Source organism: Xiphophorus couchianus, chromosome 2, assembly GCF_001444195.1.
Source record: "Xiphophorus couchianus chromosome 2, X_couchianus-1.0, whole genome shotgun sequence".
Classification (NCBI taxonomy): domain Eukaryota; kingdom Metazoa; phylum Chordata; class Actinopteri; order Cyprinodontiformes; family Poeciliidae; genus Xiphophorus; species Xiphophorus couchianus.
Genome location: NC_040229.1, coordinates 8,841,893 through 8,865,007, shown reverse-complemented (window position 1 = coordinate 8,865,007; position 23,115 = coordinate 8,841,893). Strand labels below are relative to the sequence as shown.

Here is a 23,115-nt window from a genome sequence, read left to right as displayed (position 1 = left end):
GGGAACTGCCGCGTTTGGCTGCTTTAAATCCACATTTAGTTTGGATGAAGTTCTTTTCTTGGAACTCGCTGCAGTGATGCATCAGGAGAAACCAAACGTGTTTTTAAGATGCGTCTTCCAGCTGTTACGTAACGTGGCGTTTTTGCTCGTTTGCGTGGAATAAAGAACAGCTGTTCTGCTGCTCCACATCTGTACTAAAACACAAATAAAGCCGACTGTCAGGGCCATTTTTAGGCTCCATTCTCATTAATCTGCAGGCAGTAACAGCAGCTTGAGATGTTTATAGATGGCCGATATTATAATTGAAGTAGCTGCACTTTCTGTGGACTTTGAATGGATTTCTATGAATCATTTGCTCAGTAAGAGACACAAATTTTATTATATGATTTAAAAAAATCTTATTTCCAGAAGCTTTTTAAGGGGTGATAAAACAATTTAATGTAAAAAATGTCACTCTTTTCAATAGATAATGTTTTTTTTTTGGCTCTTGTCTGTAAATTTTCTTCCTTGGTGCATTTTGAGAAACTTCCAAATCTAAATTTATGATAAATAAATGGGCAGAGAGCCATGTTGTTCGTACTAAAAACAGTTGCTGTTCATAGGAAAGTGTTAAAATAACTTAAAACCAGTTAAAGCTTAGACAGTTACATAAAAATTGGAAATGCTAACTCATGATTTTACTTTACTTCTAAATATATCCATATATATATTTGTTTTTGATTTAAATCTTTTTTTTTTGTAATCTTCTTTTACACTTGCAGACAAAGCAGAGTTTGGTAAAAATTGTACGTTTTATTAAAGTGGTTGCAATTTGTGATCACATCCATGAAGGAATAAACTATATAAGAATTATTTTCTTACAGCTACTTTTTTCATTCAACACTTTTGTTTATATCATATGTGAACAAAATAAATGCATTTAAAATAATACAGATCTTCATTTAAAATAAATAAAAAATAAGTGCTTCACATAAAAATCTAATTTAATCATAATATCAAATAAAATAATACATATACTACTAATAATAAATAGCTTCAGCATATATATGTATAAAATAAAATATTTTGATTTTAAGAACATAAAGTTCTTAAAAACCTTGAGTTTTGTTGGCTTTTCACCAAAGACTGAGGGTTGTTCTTGGTTTTCAAACAGCTTTATTATCATTGCATTAATTATTCAAGCTTGATTTAATAGCCTGGCTCTATTTTTTTGTCTTTATTGATTCCCAAGAAAGCAAATTTTACAAAACATGTAGTCACAAAAACAACCGTTAAAACGATCGGGATGAAAAATATAATAATACAAAAATAAATAAATAGTAAGAAATGCAAACAAATAAATAAAAACACAGAAACTATTATTAGAGCGTGGCCATGTTTTATTAAGGTTGGTCACTAAAAATAAAATAGGGTCTTCTGAGTTTCACAGTCTTCCCATTTGCTCCATTTTTTTATGCCTTCTCTTTAATTTGTGCTTTCAAAACTGCAGTCAGGTGATACTTTACCTTTAAGAAACCAGTTTGGGTTTGTGCAGCAATCTCTTTTAATCTGCAGTTAGGCTAAAAGGGGGGAAAACCCCCAGATTTTTAACACGTCATGGATTGTTTTAAAGGAATCCCGCTTCTCTGAATATGCACTCAATTAATGCATGAGTTTTCTGAGGAGTGAGCCGACAGGATGGGGGGCTGCAGAGAGCGCTGTTTGGGCTCGGCCTGATTTATAATGCATGGAGAGGAAACAGACGGGGGGCGTAGTCAGAAGAAAAGATGAAGGCGGAGGAGGGGAGGAAAGTGGCTGTGAGAGGAAGGAAAGAGAACGATAAATGTGGGTTTTATGATCCATCTGCAAGAAATGATGTTTGACACCGGAGGAGGGTTCAAGCAAACAGATACAAGTTCACATCAAGTACTTTTATGTTTTTATTAGAATATCTGCTCAATTTCTGCCCATTTAGACCAAGAAAAAGTAAAATAACAGAATTCAGATGAAGAATAACAAAATGTGAGCAAACTTGCACTTGAATTCTGGTTTTCTGTGTGGTTCCCCTGGTTGAGGGGAGACCTGATGCATGATCCGAAGGCCGAAGGAAAGCAGCCAGCAGGGATTGTTCCAGCAGAAAAAGGGAGGGGTTGTATTTTAATCAGCATCCTGCTCATTGATCAGCGTTCGCTGCCGTCTGCTCGGGCTGCAGAATCGCTTGGCGGACCGGTCCAATCCAATCTAATGTGCTGAGACAAGCCAAATCAGGGAGATCAGTCTGAGAAATTCCAGCTTTCTGGATCCATGACAAGAACTAATGTCCAGAGTCATGGATTAAGGCTGTTGCTAAAGTCAAGAAACTCAGTTTTTTTTTAGCTCACTAATTAAGCTTCACTAATTAACTATAGGAGCCTGGAAGCTTTCGGTTCAGCTGCGGATACAACAGAAAAGTAAAGCATCTGCAAACCCTGTGATAATGAGAGAGTGTTTATGTGTTCAGACATAATTTAAAAGGACCAGTTATGCAAACTTCATTTTTTACGTTTTATACTTCAGTTTCGGTTTCAACTGCTTCTAAAAAAAAAAAACCCACCCAGCTGTTTTTTGGGAATAAAATCATGTTTTTTTTGGTGTACGGAAAATGAGCCGTTTCAAAAGCCTACAGAATATAACATCACAAATCAGCAGACATTGCCTGTTACCTAGCAACCCCAGCAGAACTCCAGTATGTTTGGTCAGCTGGTTTTACTACTGTGTGCACTGTACAATGGCTGCTGGAAAAGACAAGTGTTTTGTTGTTGACTTACCATCCAGAGACTACTTGCTGCATTCTTGTTGAATGTGCAGGAGGCTCTACTAATGCTTTTCAAAGATGTATGGTTGTATAATTTCCAGCCATTTTCACATGGGAGGTTAAACGTAGTTGGGGGACAGCAGCAGCTTATTTGGATTTAAAGGGACAAGACGCCCTAAAACAGCTGCAAGGTGTTCAAAGTAGGCAGAAATGGCCAAACCGAAGAATGACTTTGTGCAAAAAACGTTTTTTAAAGATCATGGCTCTCTCCTCGGTTGTTCAAGGAAGCATAGAGGGTCACCTTTAATGGTGTCAGGAGTATCTGTATCTCCAGTCCTTGAGTGCCACTGTCCTGCAGCTTTTGAATGAATCAAATTAATGGTTTATGACCAAGTCTTTGCAAACTCACTTACATGCCAAAGAGGTAATTCAGCCTCTTTGATTCAGGTGCGCCAGAGCAGGTAGACAATCAACAGTTGCACTCGAGGAGTGGAGTTGCATCCCTCTGACCTGCAGTGACGCTGAGGTTTACAACTGAAATCCTGTGAGGTCACATGTGACACAAGAGCAGCGATTCGCTGTGATCTCGTAGAGTTTCCAGTCCGACTGCTTACATCCGTGTAATCCCTGCTGAAGTGTGGCGCTGGGATTATGGATGTTCCTCATCGCCTGGTTGTGTGTTTGAACGTCCGCAGCTGGTGGTCTGACCGCAGAGAGATTCCCTCCGATGGGAGTGAAAGGATTAGGGTCAGCTGGTCCAAACCAACTGCTTTTACTAGAGGGGAGGTCAGTGAACCAAACTGTATGATGAACTTTAACCTTTTCCAGGATCAAATCTGGATCACGGAATTTTAATGTCCAGGGTGTGGATTCAATTTATGAGTAGTAAGTAAATAATAATAATAATAAAACATATTTTAAATAGTTAAAATCACTACGTTTGGTTCCTTAAAGTGATCCTCATTAGTCCTAGATGTATCCTAAGTGCACTAATGAGTGTTAGAACAGATCCTTCCACCCAGCAGTAATATCACTGCTTCCAACAATCTCAGAAATTAGTATATATTGAACCTAGTTATCCATCTGTCTAGATAACTAGCTAGCTTTTTGATATATGCACTTCTTAGACATTTTTTCACTAAATTACTTCACTGTTATATTTTTTTTATATCTGAGTATGCTATTAGTTAATAACTGGGTATTTTTATTTTGCTGTGAACTTACTGTACGCTGTTCAGTCTTTTGTTCTTGTTTTTCATTCATGTAGTGTTTCTTTCTCACCCTGCATTGATTTGTTTTTAATTTTTAATAATAAGCCTGTTTCTCCTTTTTGACACCTTTTCCTCCACCTGAAGGTGAAAACAGCATCGGCATGATGAGCCCAGCAGAGCGGCTCCACATGGCCTGCTGTTAGGAAGGAGGGTTTGCTCTGACTGTGATCACTCTTAAAGCAGGATACAGACCCCAAACGCAGACTTCAGAGATTTTTCACCTTCAGATTTGATATGATTTGATGCATACAAGGTCAGAAAACTGCTATAACTCCAAAAGGAAAGATCTGAGGAGAAAAACTGGGCTGTTTTTAGTCACTTTAACATTAAAATCTCTAAACATTAACCACTTCTACTTTCCATAAAGGGAATTTGCTGCTCTAGAGATGTTAATAGCAAATATCACCTTACAATCAGTTCATAAGGTGGAGCAGCAGCTTCCACCTGTAAAGGTCAGTAAATCCTGTCTAAAAACAGACATCTGGAAGCCTAATATCACTTTTATTTAGTTGATTTCACTTTCAAATTGGTCACAGGGTTCTGTGCGGTCGGCAAGGATGCAAACCAAATGTGTTATTTTATTGTATAACTTTTAATGAGGAAAGATAAGGTGGCGAATGATGGCAATCATGACCGGCAGCCGTCGGTGTAACCGCGGATTTACAGTGAACACTTTTTACAAGGTAAGAAGATTAACTTTCTAATTCTGTATAACTAAGTGTGACTAGAAAGATATTAAATATCGCATTATGGAGAAGGTACATGTCTAATCATTGGTAACCATGGAGACGATGGCCCACCATCATGTAGCCTATATGAAGAAAAAAAGCATCTCGAGTTCAGTACGTTTTTAAGGCCTCTCCGGTGTAAGGAGAAACTTATGACATAGTGACATAAATCATGTTGTGTGAATTCAGGTAAAGTTGACAATTTCTTTACCTGAAAGAAATTCAGGTAAAGAAATGGCCTTTCTCCCCAAAGCACCTGCACTTCCTGTACTTCCTCCCTCCTTTGGTACAAGTCGGTTTCAAAGCTAGCTATTTAAAACTTTTATAAATATTCCAAGTGTGTTACGTTCACAGACAAATTAGCTTTAGTAGAACAAGTAGAAGCCACGACTAAACTGAGAAAAACAACTTGGGAAACCGATTAAAGTTTTTCTGTTAATCAATTCCGATGTCCATCATCGAGTCAAGTGATGAAATGGCTACGTTCACACTGCAGGCTGAAGTGACTCCATTCCGATTTTTTGTCAAATCGGATTTTTTATTTATTTTTTTTGCTGTGGTTGTTCACACTTCCAAATATATGCCACCTATATGTGAACTGCAAACGACCTAAAAGTATTCAGCATGCGTAGTAAAGGGCGCGATAACGTCACAGATAGAGAGCGTGCTCAGTGTTTTACCATCCATCCATCCATCCATCCATCCATCCATCCATCCATCCATTTTCTAACACTCTTGTCCATACTGGGGTCCCGAGGTGCTGGTGTCTCTCCAGCTAACGTTTTGGGCGAGAGGCGGGGTCACCCTGGACAGGTCGCCAGTCTGTCGCAGCAGTGTTTTACCAACCGCCATATAAAAAAATGAGTACCGTAGTAGTGCTCAGTGTTTGTGGAAGTAATCATGGATGCAAATGGTGAAGCATTTTTTTCAATTTTGAAGTTGTTGTCCGACCGGAGCCAGCACATTAACAACTTAATCCTCATTATGGTTCCATAGTTGTTGTTTTTCTTCCCATTTGTCGAGTATCAGTGACGTTCAGGTCGGATGAATGTGACCTCGCTGTACAGACGGGGGTCATATTTGAGAAGATTAGATATGTATCGGATATCCAACTGGCCTGGGTCACATTAAAAATATCCGATCTGTGTTGTTCAGACTAGCATGAAAAGATCCGGGTCAGGTTGTATTAAGAAAAAGAAATCAGATTTGGGTTGCTTCAGGCTGCAATGTGAACGTAGCCTAGTGTTGATGTAGATATGCTCGACACAATGGTGGTGACATGTCTGGAACGAATCAGTAAAATCAATCACTCAATCAAGAAAAGAAGGGGGAAAAAATCAAAGTGGTGATGCTTTCATTGAATCTAGAGCATCTCTACTGTAAGTCAACACATCTGTCATCCCTCCATCCCCTCCCACCAGCCAACCATCTGCCTCCTCAGGCCTCTCCTCCCCCCTCCTGGCAGGAACATAGCACGCTCCAGCTCATCTCGGTTCTCTGAGGAGGACTGAACCACTGAGGGCGTGGCAGGGTGGAGGGGTGGGGAGTCGTCGCTAGCAGGGAGGAGCGCTGCAGTGAAACTGGGAAAGGCTGGCATCTTCCTCCTTTAGTAATCCTTCAGTCCTGCCTCAGCGTGGGATGCTCTCTCTTTAAAGTCCATGGCAGATTTTTAATTTCCTGAAAACAACGCCACCAAAAAACAAACGGATATACTTCAAGATTATTTGTCCTGGTAAGAGAAGTGCTTTGTTGTTCTTCATTGTGTCAGTTGGAGGTTTTAAATTCTGTCTGGCTTTGATTTTATTCTGATATTTGAAGCATGTGAGATCTGCATCAGAACTTTTTCCTCTTGGACTCTCAGTTTTATATCTCAGATCTAATCAGAACATGGATGTGTTTCTGATGAGCCGCTGGAAGCTTTTGAAGCATCCGTTCAGCAGGGATTTAGTGCCGACAGCCTTATGTAATCACACACCAAAGCAAACACTATTCTCACGTTTCAGAAATCCTTTTCATGCTCCATGCCAACTCTGAAAGAAACAGCTACTGTTCACTCGTCTGCTGTTTGCAGAGCAGAGAACAAAAACCTTTCTGGGTGAGCCAGGGCATCTTTTTCATTAGAAGCAGGATTCCCCGGTTTTACTCTCCACTGGTGACCCAGAGAAAATCGGTGAATTTCTAGTTGCTGTTAGAAATTCAGAGATTTTAATGACATCTACAATTTAAACTCCCAGAAAGTTCACAGAGACTTTAAAATGAGTTCAGGCTTGTCACAAAAACATCACACAGTAACCAGTTATGAAACAAACAGTAAACATTACATTTGTCAAATAACATCATCAAATGCATCAATCAAATACACATCAAGTATATTGATCAAAGTTCCAGTTATTATTAGTCAAAGGGAATTCTAAACAGGCCTTGATTTACAGAAACTGTGTTTTGGCAGTTTTGCAGTTTTCTGGAAGTTTGCTCCATTAGAAGAGCATAGAAGCTGAATGCTGATTCTCCATCTTTCGTTCTGATTCTGTGGATGCGGAGCAGACCAGAATCAAAAACCTCTGAAGAAGACAATGAGCGCAACTTCCTTTTTCACAAAATGTAAACAAAAATGGAGTGGCGTCTGATTTTAGCGGTTGCAGTATTTCTCTTTGGTCAAAAATCCCAAGTCATTTCCCCACTAGTGCTAGACTTACATGTTTGCTTTGGTTGTATTTACCCAGAATGCACTGTGCTTTCTGGGTAGTTCACTTCCTGGTTTTGGAGAGGTCTCTGATCCGCTTGGCGTTCACATGTTCCACACCACAGTTCACTTCAACCGGATTGAGACTGAGGTGGACTACAGTTAGCTTTGTTGATCTACGTCAGAGTTTGATGACTGATTCACAGCTCCTCAAAATAACCGGGCTTTCTAGGCAAACAAACTAGAGTTCAAGTAACGCAAACTAAACAGTACTAAACAGTACTGTTCCTATATTATTAAACAATAATAAGAGGAAAAAATAAATTTCTAAATACTTTTTAAAAATGTGTCTCTGGTTAAGCCTGGCTGCGCTATGTGGCTTAGTTATGAAAAGACAAATACTTTGTGATTCACTAAATATTTTTTATTGTAAATTTTTTTTATCTGTGATAGTTTTACCACAATTTCAAATAAAAAGTCTTCACCTGCATCCACCACCGATCCTGGACGGGACCAATTTGAATCATTCTTGGATTGCAGTTTGGGGTCACCAAATTAAGTCCAAGAACCATACAAGGTCCCGGGCCGCACTTTACACAACTCTGGTCTAGATAAAATTCATGTATGAACTTAAGCTTGGTATACCTTAATTTACTGAAGCTAACATTAGCGGAACTTATTCTATTTTTGTTTAGCTTTTTTTTAAGCCAACAATAACGTAGTTTAATTTGTTTATGTAAATTTGTCTTATTTTTTATTGCCTAAGGTTAGCCCTGCATAATTTCTTTTATTTGGTTATGATAGCTTAGCATATGCTATGTTATTATAGAATCCCATATTTTCCACTTTCATTAAATTAAATTGCCTTTTGTATTATATTAAATTGTATTTCAACACGGGACACTTTTAGCTTTTCTTAGATTAGTGTGTGGTTTAGCTTATTTCCCTTAGCTTACATTATCCTAGCTTAACTGTTTTCATTTGAACTTATGTTACCTTTACTTGTCTTATTGTAGCTTATTTGATCTACTTATATCTTAACTTCTAGCTAAACATTTCTTTGTTTTTATCCTGCCATTAATTAGCTCGGTGTACTTTAGCTAGCACTAGCTTGGTGTGCACCGAGGTAATTGGGAGGGAGGGAGAGGGGGCTGACATGACTAAGCTTATCCCATTTTTGCTTATTTTAATCTATTTTGTTTCTCTACATATAAACCTAGCTTCTTTTAGCTACATTTATTTTATTTTCTCCTGTTTTGGGTTAGCTTGGTGAAGCTCTTTTCCAAGCTGTACGTTTCTCGGTCGGATTTAGCCTGCTTTCATCAACAACTAGATGTTCTTCTAAATGAGGTCATGTGAAAAACGTTGAAGAAAATCCATCCTCCGTCCGTTTAAAGCAGCTGCTTTCCTTCTGCTCCACTTTGAAGCAGAAAAGCGCCTTCAGTCCATGTAGAAAGAAACTCGATGCATTATTAATCTGCTCTAAATGACAGGGCTGACGCTGCTCTATGCAGCTGCCTCAGCTTCGCTGTGCTGTTTCTGGAGCGGGAAACAGGGCCAGGTGTTTTGGTGCAGGTGTTACTTTTATCTCCCAGAATGACACGGCTCTTCTTTGCTGATGGTGGAGTGCTTCGCATTCAGTCTGAACCCTGTTTCAGTCCTGATCTTGGACTAAAACTCTTCCTTATTGGTATAAAACACTGTTTTGGTGTTGAAGCATTTCCATGTCATACTCTTGTGCAGAGTTATAGGGAGTTTTCACACCTGATAGTCTGGTAGACTCCGTTCAATTGGGACCAAACTTGCAACATTTGTTACATTTTCAGCTGCTGCGGTTCGCTTTCACACTGAACTGTGTCAATCAAACCAAACTCTTTGAAAAACTTGTTCCCCTCTTCACCTGTTGGGGCGCTGCACCAAGAACCGCTGAAGGAAACGGCATGAAAACCTCTGAAGGAGACACTGAGCGCAACTTTCTTCTTCACAAAATGTCAACAAATGGAGTAGTTTAGGTTTTAGCAACTGTAGGATTTCTCTTTTGTGTTCGATAAAAGACCACAAGGCATTTCTCCCACTAGCACTAGCCTCGCATATTTGTTTTGGTTGTATGTACCCAGAATGCCCTGCGCTGCACTCCACTTCCTGCTTTTGGAGCAGTTTCCAGTCCACTTGGTGTTCACATATGCATTCGCATCAGGGTTCACTTCAACCGAACCGAGACTGAGGTTTGTAGATGGATCAGAGTTCACTCGTTTGGTTCGCATCAGAGTTTGATTCTGCATTCACACCTCCACAAATAAACTGCACTTTCTAGACAAACGAACCAGAGTTTGGTTGAAGAGGACTGAACAGGTCTGGTGTGAATGAACCCTAAGACTCTGCTTTCTACACCCTATTCCTTCTCCCTTCCCTTAGACTGTATCCGTCTCTCACGTTGTTGCAGAAAATTTTTCATCCTCTCTTCCTTCCTGATTTGGTTCTTTGAGGTTTTCAGGCATTTGTTTCTGCACATCTCTCCAAAGGTCCCACAGCAGCACTTCAATCAGGCTGAGGTCTGGACTTTGACTTGATTCTGTTGTTTTTCAGCCAATCTGCTGTGTTTGGGATCCCTGTCCTTTTGATGACCCATTTGGGCCACGCTTCAGCTGTCAGGCAGATGGCCTCGCATTTGACTCCAGAATTAAACAGCATTATGCCGTTGATTAGAGGGTTTCCCCTAGTGTATTATAAGCCTGGCGGGCCACCAGGCTTTACTTGTGCTCCCACCAGGCTAAGCATTGCTTATTTACTTAATGCTTTTTAAAATGTAAGCATTTTTTAACATTTTGGTGTTCACATATTAATCTTCCAATATTTCAGTAACACATGATTATCAAGTGATATTTTTCAAATTTCCTGTCAACTTTAAACATTTTTTAACGCTGGATGAATGACTGCACTCACACCCAACCACCGGGCTTAGCAAGTTTTCTGGGGGAAACCTTGGATCACAAAGCCATCATGAACTGTAAGGGCTAACGATTGTGGCATATAAAGAACAGACAGTAGGAATTGTTCAGCCATCTGATCTGTGAAATATGTTTGTCAGCTAAATTTCACAGTGGCTCCCCGTCTCTTGTTTATAAACCGCTGAATGTAATGAAACACTGGACCTGCATGAGGATCATGTGGGGTTTCCCCTGTGGAAATCCCTAATGTCTTATACAAATGAATGATGTCAGTTTACTTTGTACTTTTTAATCCATATTCAAGAATTATTTACTTAAAATAAGCTCCTATATCTTAATTCAAGTGCACTGAGATATTTGGACTAGAAATTAGACATAAATACTTGGTAAGATTTGGTGTTTTTGCAGTGATCTCTTCAGTAAACATCGTTAAAAATGTTTGGGATTTGTTTGCTTCTTTTGTTTCTGTTTCTTTTCTTTCTTTTGTTTGCTTTCCTACTTTTTTCATGTTTATTCTTAGTTTCTGTTTTTACTTTTGATCAGTTCTTCTTAGTAGTTTAATTCTTTCAGTGTCGGATCATGTTTATTTCCTGTGTTTAGTTATTCTTTGTCACAGTTAGATTCATGCTAAGATGCATTCACACCCTCTTCAGTTCACTTTACTCAAACTCTAGTTTGACTAAAAAATCTGATTTGAGGAGATGTGAAACATGCAATTAAGAGTGCATCTAAAATCAACATTATGTGTACCGCCTGAAACTCTAAGCCAAACAAATTAAAAGTTGTGTTTGCCGGTGGAAAATAAAACTTAAATGATTTTTGAAAGCGATATTGCAATGTTACAGACCCCTTAACTAGTCAATATTTGATCAGCAGAACTCGATTGCTACTTTTTCTAGATCGTGTAGAGCTGTTAATTCCTGAAGCTATTAGCAACAAAATGGCAAATTATGCATTTTTCTTGAGAAACAGTGCAGGGTCCCCAAAGTCGGTCCTCGAGGGCCGGCCTCCTGCATGTTTTAGTTCTCTCCCTGGTTTAACGCACCTGGATCAAATGATGGCTCGTTAGAAGGTCTAAGAAGAACAGTGACATGCTGAAAAGGTTGTTGGTGCCACCAGGGAGAGAACTAAAACATTCAGCCCTCGAGGACTGACTTTGGGGACCCCTGACTGAAACTCTGTTCAATCATGTGATACATTCAGGATAAATAAGTCTGTTTTAATTTCCTGCTGAACAACCTGTGGCTGTGTCATTGTTATCAGACTACAGACTTCCTTTATCTCCATCTACCTCAATTATTTGTTTATTTACTTGTGTTCTGTGATGCCTTTTATGAATTTAATATTATGACAATATTCGTCCTCCTTTGGTTCATCTTCTCCTTTGATTATTGAAGCTTTCAGCTGTAGACACATATTCGTTTTAGTAAGCCTCACTGTAAGTATAAAAATAACCAAATCCTCATTATTGTCACTGTTAAATGCAATAAGTTTCCAAAGACCTGAAATTTATTATTAAGTAATTAACACCTAAAATTATATAATATATTCTGTATTTGTGAATTAGATTCAAACAAACCAGAGCAGGTAAATAATTAATAATTAAAATGCAACTATGCGCATTGAGACATATTTTTGTTTGCCTTCAAGCAAACAAATAGCACACCTTAATTTTTTTTACTAAGCATTGATCTAGTTTCTAGTTCAAATATATTTGTTCACTTGAAATAAGACAAAACTAACTTACAAGTAACTTTTCAGCAAGAAACAGCTTGTTTTAAGTAAAAAAATGTCTTAATATTGATGAAAAAGTATCAGCTCCACTGGCAGATTATTTCACTTACTACACTGGAAAGATTTATTGTTATTAATAAAATAATCTGCTAGTGGAACCAGTACTTGATTTATTCAGTATTAAGAAATTACTGATTTAAAAGAAGGTCGTGTATTTTGTTGAAAAGTTACTAATAAGTTTGTTTTGTCTTTCAAGTATACTAAAATATTTGCACTACAAAATAGACAAAAATAAAAAATTACTAACATCGGCCGATACCGATGTTGCATTCCTAATCTGGGGAGCAGAACCAGATTATGGAGGTAAACCCTGAGGGCAACACTCCGTCGAATTAACCCAACAAACCTCGGTGGGCGGATAAACAATGCTGGTTTGTGAGGAACAAAGTGCCGCAGTAACTGCAGCAGTTCTGACCACTAATGGTGCTCTGCTGTTAACCTAATGGCATAAAGCTGTTTGATCACCAGCAGCTTTGGGAGGGAAGAAAAGAAACTGCAGAAGCTTATTGTTCTTATGGTCATCTGTTATATGGGGATGAACGAAGTGGAAAACTGCTCAGTGTATCATCTTAACTCTCACCCTGGAAAACATTTGATTTATTCTGTGCGTTTGTTGAAGAACAACAGCCTCAGAGTTTGATGCAATCTGATATTGCTTCCAGATACCGTGAAACCAAATATCCCATATTCATTGCCCCATTTCATTAAATTGGGATGAGAAGGAAGTTTATTTATAACATGGTTTGAGCCTTATGTCTTGTTTCCACTGAGATACACCATTTTGCATCCTTCCTGGCCATTTAGTTGTAGGTCCATTAAACTATAATAATATGTACAGTTAGAGTGGAGCTAAACACAACATAATCCACTGAATGTCATCCTGTTTGTATGATGGTCTAGTAGGGATACTGCAAAAAGAAAAGGAGGAGTAAATTAACACAAAAAACTAGAAAACGGAGAAAAGTCTGAGACATTTTCCAGAAAAAAATTGAAAATGTTGGACTTTTTTTTGTTGTTTTTTGATTGAATTTTTGAGCTTTGTCTAAAAATTTCAGATTTTTTTTCTTGCAATTTTTCAACCTTTCAAAATCTGAATTTTGTATAAATTTAAATCGTACAGAAAATTTCAGAGATTAATTTAAAAAGTTCCAAGTTTGTTTCTAACAAATTTGTCGCTTTTCAAACTCAGAAATATCCACAATTTCTTTTTTAAATGTTTGAGCTTCATTTAAAAATGTCAGATTGTTTTCTAGCACATTTTTGACTTTTCAAACTCAGACATTTTCTAGAATAAAATTAAAATTTCTGACCTTTTCTCAAATTGATCTTTTGCTTTAGGCATTGCTGTTAAGGGAGAATTAACTAATGGGTATTTTTCTGTTTCCAGGGTCAAACTGATAAAGACTCCAGACTGGATTTTTGACTTTCCTCCAACAATACGTGACTGCAGCAACTTTGACTTTCTACTTTCAACCAAATAAAAAAAAAACAAGCAAATGATGAGAGATCTCTGTTAGTTTTTGGTCACCAAAAAGTGCAAACAAGGACGTCCATTGTGTTACCTTTCTGCTAGAACATCAGAAGAGACAGCAAGCACGCCTTTTAGTTCCCGTATTGTTAAATGCTGAAATAGCTGTAATGGCGGACCATTACCAGAACAACGTGTACCACCAGGGAGGCGGGGACAGCTATGGGAGTTACGGAGAAGGCGGCGGTCCTGACGGCTACGGTTACCAGGCGGATTATCCTCCTCAGGAAGAGGACGCAGCGAGCGACGTGACGGAGGGACACGATGATGAAGATCAGATGTACGAAGGAGAATACCAGGGGATTCCACATCCCGATGAGGTGAAGGCCGCACAGAGAGCCGCACGGTGAGGCACTACTCTTCGCTCTAAAGCTACAGTATGAAACTTGACCAAAAGATTTTTTTTATTTTATATATTTGTTAAAACTGTCACCATGCCGTGACAGTATGTTATGAGTAGGACTGTTGAAATAAGAAATAAATCAATTAGTCCAAAGATATATTAAAACAAATTTGATAATTTCCATTTCCATTCTTTATTGTTTTTCTCTTTCCACCAAAAACTGGATGATAAAAGTCTTCAGCCTGCTGCTTTTTCTCAACTAGTTTTCTCTTTTTGCAATTTGTTCTTCATAATTAATTTGTTGTTTCTGTTGTTTTGTTTATTTTGTATATTTTAAATGTCTTCCAGTTCCGGTGTTGAATATTCATTAGAATTTAACATTGATCTTTGAGAATGTGTTCTTGCATTATTACACCATTACATTATTGAAAATGGTCTCAAAACAACAATATTATTGTTTATTGCAAAAACGTCTGGGCCAAATTATAATCCAGCAAAATGTGTTGTTCTATATTTGACACAGATAATCTGTGAAAAGATCGATATGCTCCACTTCCTCCATGAGCTGCTATGGCCGTCTAAAGAAATAGACTAAAACAACCAATCAGAGGCAGGAGGAGGGTCTTAGCGCTGTCAATCAATCTCATAATGGCATAGAAACATCTTGCCATTACAGGAAAACATGGCCTAAATAAATGAAAAGCCATTTAGTTTCCAAACTAAATATTTGTAAACTAAATATCTAGTTTACAAATATTTAGCTAAATAAGCAAAATAATATTTAGCTTATTATAAATATTATTTATATTTAAATAATATAAATATTTTATTTATATTTATATTATTTAACTATAATATACATAATACATTTTTATATTATATAAAAATAATAATTTATATTAGCTTTTAATATTAGCTAATATTAATAAGTTTATATTTAGCTTATTAATATTATTTAATAAGCTAAACATTTTGCTTCAAACTAAATATCAGGTTCTGTTGTGATGAACCAGCTGCAGCATAGTGGATGGAAAGGGGAAGGGTGTGAGGCGATTGTACTTGAGGATGATTGTCAGCACTAAGATGCTCCTCCTGGCTCTAACTGGTTGTTTCTGACTGTATTTCAGGAATTAGTACTGGGAGCTTATGGGACTTTGTTTTTATTTGTTGTCATATTTATGGCAATAAATATGTAACAAACATATTTTTTATTAAGTTTTAAAATATGTTTGCCAGCGTCTGGATTTGGCCTGAATGAGATGAAGACGAGGATGAGGCAGAGTAATTGCATTGTTTATGGAAACAATGCTTCAGGACAACAGAGAACTACAGGTGCACCGGTTCTGGTCGATCACTAATTACTGATCTTTTAAAAGCCTGACCTGCTGATTCCGGTTTTGGCCGATACGGATGTTTTTTGGTCTGAAATGTTGCTAAATATCGCAAGAAAGTTGCTAAGTTGGAAACAGAGGAGAGACTATTGGTAACTTCAGCAGGCATGATCTGGTGGGCCGGTCTCAGTCAAACCTCTCACGGCAAAGCAGAAGAGGACAGTGGTTGATTTTTAGAGGTTTGGTAAGGTAGGTAAGATCAGGAGATACGATCGGCTTCAGATGTAAGTATCGGCCGATCACAGATCTCACAAAATTAAGAAAACTCCTAAAGAGAATCCGTGAGAATCAGAAAAATAAGGCCGAAATGTTAAACACGCAGACGATACAGAGCACATTTTAGTAGAGCTTTCTGTGATAATACAGGGCATTATGAGATTATTCTCAGATCCCATCTTACTAACCATAGAGTCCAAATGTTTTCTGTGTCAGGGCAAAGTCCAGAGAAGGCGGCAGCGCCGCGTCCGAGCTGGAGGAGTTATCGGAGCAGTATGAGGACATCATGCAGGACTGCGGCCACGGGAAGTTCCAGTGGATGCTCTTCATGGTGCTGGGTCTGGCTCTCATGGCCGACGGAGTCGAATGCTACGTGGTGGCGTTCGCTCTGCCGTCAGCCGAAAAGGATCTTTGTCTGTCCAATGCGGAGAAAGGGATGCTGGGTAAGAGCTGAGATCATAAATCCCACTGAATTGATTTACTTGCAGCTCCTCTTTTCTGTTTAAATCAAGTTTTGTGACTGAAAGAACGACATCCTGACGCCTCCTGAATGAGTCTCTGTGGTGCTTTTCCAGTCACAGGCTGTGATTTAGTTCCTGAACAGGTTTTAATTAAACTGCAGGACATTTTCCTCTCTTGTTCTTAGATTCTGGAGCCACTTTTCCCACTTAATTTATTTATATTTTATTACATTCTCAAAGGATCCATATCCAACCTCAATGTTTGAGTAAGTCAGTGTTTTATGTACGTCTTTGTGGTGTTTTATTTGATTTTACTTGGAAACTTCTACATAAAGGTAGATAGTGGCCTTTGCAAAGTTAGACAGTCAAAGATTAACAGCAGTAATGTGAGTTATTATAAATAGGGAATGGTTTTCACTATGCTGTTATATTCTCATAAATGATAGTTTCAATCTAAATATTTAATTAGCAAGTTAAATATTTAGTTCACAAACTAAATATTCTGATAAACAATTTGTTAGTAAGATAAATATTCATATCAGTATTTGTCTATTTGGTTAACAAGCTAAATTTTCAGTCTGTCAGCCAAATATTTAGCTTGCTAACAAAATATTTAGTTTAGTTTACAAACTAAAATTTAGTTTGCAAACAAATTATTAGGTCAGAGGTAAATATTTTGTTAGCAAATTTAATATTTATATCAGAAATATTTAGCTTGTTTACTAATTATTTAGTTAACAAACTAAATATTATAGTAAATTAAATATTTCGATCCAAAATAAATATGTAGCTTCAATCTAAATATCTATTTAGCAAGCACACTATTTTGTTTAATAACTAAATGCTTAGCTCAGAGCTAAATATTTTATTAGCAAGCTAAAAATGTAATTTCACAAAGTAAACATTTAGTTCTTTAGTTTGGAGCTGACTATTTAGTTAAATTAAATATTTGGTTGGAAGCTCAATATTTAGTTTTTAACTAAATATTTAGTTTGGAGTTTATTTATCAATTCTATATATTTTCCAGTTGAGAAACTAAATATTTAGTCTCTCAATCAATATTTAGCTTGCTAACCACAAATTGTGCTCCAAAATTTGCATCTTCAGGTTAAATATTTAGTTAGCAAGCAAAAATATTTAATCAGCAAGCTGAGTGTTTTGTTTGTAAGCTTAATAATTAGCTTGCTAATTAAATACTTATTTTAATGAGCAAATCATTGTAAATTAATGAATAACATGGTGAAAATATGACTTAACATAAACTTACATTTTTATCTCTTATCACAGGCTAACTAATGCCAATTATTGCTGTTCATTTTTGATTGTCTGACTTTACAAATGCCTCCCCTTATAAAGGTACTGAGTAACAGAGCCTCATTTTGGACCTCAGGTTGGGGGTTCTGGGCAGACCCAGAACTCTCTGGACTCCTTCTGATTTTCCAGTTTCTGAGTAGAACCTGGAAAATAGGATTTTTATTTCTCTAAAGTCGTTAACCAGCAAACATTTCGTCAGACAAGAGGAAGTTGACTGAAGGGTGAATGATCTGAGAGTCAGAAGTCATCCTTCATAGGGAGCTTAATTTGCTTTACTGACACAAACACAAACAAATTTACTTGAAAATTGTGAGTAGATCTAATAAAGTCTGAAAACAGAGTGGCTCTGATGTGATTGACGCCCTGAAAGCTTTTCAGAGGGAGCTGTTTATTTGCTCCTGCAGCTTAATTAGCTAATGAGCAGCAGTGACTCAGCCGGACGGATGGTGCAGCAAAAGAAATGCAGCAGCCGTCTTCGACTGCTTACCCTGCTCACTGAGAGAGTTTTTATTTAATGCTGCTGTGGTGAATCTTTGAGCATCCGTCCATCCATGGTAATTGTTTCATTTATTTAAAAAAAGGCATTTGCAATAATTGGTAGTGAACAATGTTGCCCCACTCTTCTTTGGAGAATTATTCAAGAGGGTTTTCGAATAAATTTAAGTTCAGAGTCCTTTATTTTGCAGTGTAATATTACTATAACTTACTATTTTACGTATTTATATGGCAATAAATAAACTTCAGTCGCCTTATGGGCAAATTTGTGATTCCTCTGAGTACTAACCTTTCAGTACTCAGAGTTCTTGCTGAAGATTGTATGTTGAGCCATAAAGGACTTACATCCTTTTGAATTTTGGAGATTACAAGTGTAGCAATGTGGATAATGCGTGGATATCAGTATTTTACCAATATTATGCAAAATTCACATTTTGCTTGTTTTTATACTTCCATTTAAGTCTTAACTAAAAACATCCGGCTGTTTTTTGGGGCAATAAGTTCATGTTTTTGGTGTCTGGAACGATGGGCCATTTAAAAAAATTGTTTGATTTTTGAATTGAATGCTAAGTCACATTTTACAGGTACTGTGCCGTTACCTAGCAACCAGAGCAGAGTTCCGCCCGTTACCTAGCAACCCCAGCTGAGCTTCAGCACATTTGGTCAGCTTGTTTTACCGCTGTATGCGCTGTACAATGGCTGCTGGAAAAGAGAAGTGTTTTGTTGTTGATTCGCAATCCAGAAACCACTTGCTGCATTCTTGTTAAATGTGCAGAAGGCTCCACTTCTGCTTTGTAAAGACATGTGGTTGTATAATTTTGCATTTGTTTGCAGCCATTTTTACATGCAAGTGTAAATGTTGAGTTGGGGGCCAGCAGCTTATTTGGATTTAAAGTGACAAGACGTCGAAAAACATCCAGTCAGAACTGATCAGACTGAAATCTGATTATCTAAGAATAACTTTGTTGAAAATAATGAGAAACAGGTTTTGTGTAGGACATAAACCTATCTGAACTTGTTCATGGAAGCACAATAGGTCACCTTTAAAACACTTTCTCTGTGCCAGTTTGCTACAATAAAAGTCAAATTTGTCATTTGACTTTTATTGTATATCTTTCTTTAGGAAGAAATTGTATTCCCAGCATCTTCTCTAAACAACAACTCTGAGTTAAGTCTTGCCTCTTCATCCTCCTCTTCATCTATCAGATAGGAACCCTGCAGGGATCAAACTCTGTTCTGAAACTCTGATCTCCTTCTTGCTCGTCTGTCCCATGCCTCCTCTGTCCGCCCACCTTCCAGCGCTTCGATCCAGAGCCGATTCCACCTCCTTCTGTGTTTCTGCTCTGACTCAGCAGTGGACTGATCGATGGTGACCTTGAAAGGAGCCGTGCAGAGTCTCCTAAAAAACAAATACATAAAGAACGGGGTTTCATAACCTGGGATCCGCGCGCTGACTCACAGCGTCTGTTGCCCCCTGTTGCGCCACCATCTGACGAAACGTCGTCCACCAGCTGGTTTCTGGCATCGATCGGGTTTATTCTTGGCAGACAGGTCTGGAGATTTCAGAAAGAGCTGAGCGAGCAAACGTGACTCAGACTTGATGGGTCGAATCAGCCTCACCGTCTGACGAGATGAATAATGGTATTGAACTGGGTCGAGTTAATTTGTAAGTTCTGTCAGAGCACTTTGTATTTAACCAGAGGGGGCAGAGAAGGACTCTTTTATGTAAGTAAGAATATTACTGCTTCAACATGTTTTTACTCAAGTAAAAGTAGAAAGTAGCCATCCAACAAATTACTCAAGAAAGTATTTTGTAGAAAGCATATTCAAGTACTGAGCAACAGATTAAATGATCAATCATTTAATATTTAAAAATGACATAATCAGACAGATTGAAATATAAAGTTAAGTGGAAATGTTGGGATTTTAAAGACAAAAATAATAATTCATATAAGTAACAAATTCAGGCAAAATAACATTTTTCCAAATCAGTTTCTTAGCAGAAACTGCAGGTGTGTCTGTGTCTGGCGAGTTTTTGGCTAAAACATGTTTGTTCTTCATTCAGTGGGTAGAAAATCCAGATATTTTACTCAAGTAAGACAAGAAATACTTCATAATAAAATGACTAAAGTAAAAGTGAAAAATACACTGTAGTAAAATATTCCTAAACTCCTGTTACTTTACTCACCCACCCAGAAGAAAACTCATAGAGAACCAACATTTAGTTTTATACATCTTGAATCCAGGAAAACCTGTATTAGTATATAAATGATCAACTACTTATTCTTATTTTTATTAAACATGGGGAACCAATATTTAATTTTGTACTTTAGCTTTTTGTCTTTCTTTTTTGTTTTGTTTGTATTTCCTTCTAATTCATGTACAGCACTTTGAACTGTCTTGTTGATGAAAATGTCCCATATATGTACCTTACCTAAGTTTTTTTTTTCTTTCAAAAAAGTTACTCAAATAAATGTAATTGAGTAAATGTAACTAGTTATTACCCTACTCTGTTTTTAATGGATAGAGTTATTTCAGGCTGGTTTTTCTGAGGCAGTTTGATGCAAAGCATCAGTTTCTGCACCAGATGATCAGACATAAAACAAGACAAAAATAACTACATTTAACGGCCTTTAATGTGTGTGTTTCTGTGCAGGTCTGGTGGTCTTCCTGAGCATGATGGTCGGAGCGTTCCTCTGGGGCGGTCTGGCTGATAAAACCGGCCGTCGGCGCTGTCTGATTTTAGCTTTAGGCATAAACTGCATCTTTGCCTTCCTGTCATCGTTTGCTGGTGGCTACGGCTTCTTCCTCTTCTTCAGGCTGCTTTCTGGGATTGGGTAACTAAACTATCATTCTGTTACGTTTAATGTCTCTATCACCTTTATTTAAAGAAGACGTATCGTTTTAGTGCTTCCATTTATGTCTCTACTTCTTCTAAAAACAGACAAACGCTTTAAAAAACCACCCAGAGGTTTTATAGCAATAAGCTAACGTTTTCTGGTGTCTGGAAAATGAGCCGTTTCTAAAACCTTCTGAAAGTAACGTCACAAATTAGCAGCCACTACCTGTTACCTAGCAACCCCAGTGGAGCTCAGCCTGTTACCTAGCAACCCCAGTGGAGGTCCCAAAAACTTGGGACAAATTTCAATGGAGTTGTAAAATATATAAAAATAATTTTTAATTCAATTTATTGATACTTTTATAATTATTTATTTGAATACTTATACTTAATTGTCATAATATATTATCTTAGTATTCCTTTAATTGTTCTAAACAATTATAATGTATTGAGTTCTGGTCCAGGAGAAGGGATTTTACAGACACCATCCACCTGCTACAATGTTTAAAGTACAAAATATTCAGCAAACACCAGGAAAACATACATTGTTGTTGCTCACATGGTCCAGGTTAGTTTAGTCAGATATTTGAAAAAATTATATTTTGTGTATATTTTATTCAAATTTTGTGCTTTATCCATAGGACCTGTTTTGTCCCTCTTCTCAAGAATCACTGAATTACTTCAAGTGAACTTATTACTTTACACCTCTGTTAAGGTGTCTATGCTTTGCTATGTTAAATTAATCTGCATACGTACATATGTATGGCAAACTTATTGTCAGTAAATCGGTGTTGATAGTTAAGAATAAATCTCATATTTTATATAATTTGCTTGTACAGGTGTGGTTTGTAATCGAAATAGAAAAATCAGTGGCTGGTGAAATGTCTGAGTGGCCGGTAAAACCAGCCACTGTGGCTGGTAGAGAAAGTTTTTAATTTCCACCCCTGCTCATAAGTAACTTTTCAGGAGATGTTTAGAGTCAATAATCACTTAATATTGGTTTAAACGCTTTGGTTTAAACCAGATGGAAAAAATGTTTTGTTAATGAAATAATCTGCCAATGTAACAAGTACTTTTTCAATGTAACAAGTACTTTTTCAATGTAACTAGTACTTTCTCAATGTAACTAGTACTTTTCATAAATATTGAAGAATTATTGACCTAAGGCAAGCTTCTGCATCTTGCTGAAAAGGTTACTTTTAAGTTAGTTTTGTCTAATTTCAAGTGTACTAACCTATTTGCACTTGAAACTAGACAAAAATACTTGGTAAGAGTTTGTGTTTTTGCAGTGCATAGTTGAAAAAGATACAAAATGTAAAGAATTTTCTGTTCTTTTGTGAAAGCAATGAGAGCTGAGCTTTGTGCATGCAGCTGCAGCCGAGTCGGTGTTGGGTTGCAGTGACGCAGCAGAGTTGCTCTCAGAATAACTGTGATCCGCTGGGACTGAAAAACAAGGTCACAAACTGAGCTGAAGAGTAAAAACCGTCTGCAGAGCCACTGAGGCATGCACAGTTTGCCTGCTGAATCTGACAGATAACATAAGGTTCTGACACAGAAGAGTCAGAAACACATCTTTACATTATCTTGGTTACATAGAATATCTTAAAGAAAACAATTACAGAATCCTCACCTTGAATTTGTCTTTCTTTTTTACATCTAACTTGATTTATACCTAATTTCTTTCTGTTTTCCTTCCTGTTACCAGTACCAGTACTGCATTTCTCCAGTTAAATCCCTTTCCTGACAGTATTTTATTTTCTGTGTTTTCTGTTGATGCTGTCAGCATCGGCGGCACGGTGCCCATCGTCTACTCTTACTTCTCCGAGTTCCTGCAGACGGATAAGAGAGGGGAGCATCTGTCCTGGCTGTGCATGTTCTGGATGTTCGGTGGGATTTACGCCTCATTCACCGCCTGGGGAATCATCCCGAGATACGGTACGAATCCATGCTCAGGACTTTATGATAAGATGACCATGACTTACTCTGTTACTATTAAATTATCTGTATTGTGTGTATACATTGCAAAAACACAAACTCTTACCAAGTATTTTCCGTCTCATTTCTATCTCATTATACTTGAAATAAGACAAAACTAACTTACAAGTAGCTTTTCAGCAAGATAGAGATTGTTTTATGTCAATAATTTGTTATATTGGTAAAAAAAACAACCTAAACATCAGTTTCATTGTCAGATTATTTACTTAGAGCACTTTCCCATGCTATAAGTGAGATATTTTGCCATGAGCTGCGTTTCCATTGACAATTTAAAAAAACTCACATTTTCCATTAAAAAGTGTTTGCAGTTGTTTTTCAGCTGTATTTTACATTTTA

General features: G+C 37.3%; 1 protein-coding gene across 1 annotated transcript in view; it reads left to right on the top strand.

Moving 5' to 3' along the window:
- The first annotated feature begins 6,328 nt into the window (after nt 1–6,328).
- Nucleotides 6,329–23,115, top strand: part of LOC114150921 (synaptic vesicle glycoprotein 2B-like) — a 29,778-nt gene continuing 12,991 nt past the window's right edge. Inside the window, exons 1-5 of the mRNA XM_028027723.1 lie at nt 6,329–6,504; nt 13,585–14,071; nt 15,892–16,118; nt 20,602–20,782; nt 22,568–22,719. Of these exons, the coding sequence (XP_027883524.1) occupies nt 13,836–14,071; nt 15,892–16,118; nt 20,602–20,782; nt 22,568–22,719 (796 nt within the window). The 5' untranslated portion in view covers nt 6,329–6,504; nt 13,585–13,835. The remainder of the gene's footprint in view (nt 6,505–13,584; nt 14,072–15,891; nt 16,119–20,601; nt 20,783–22,567; nt 22,720–23,115) is intronic.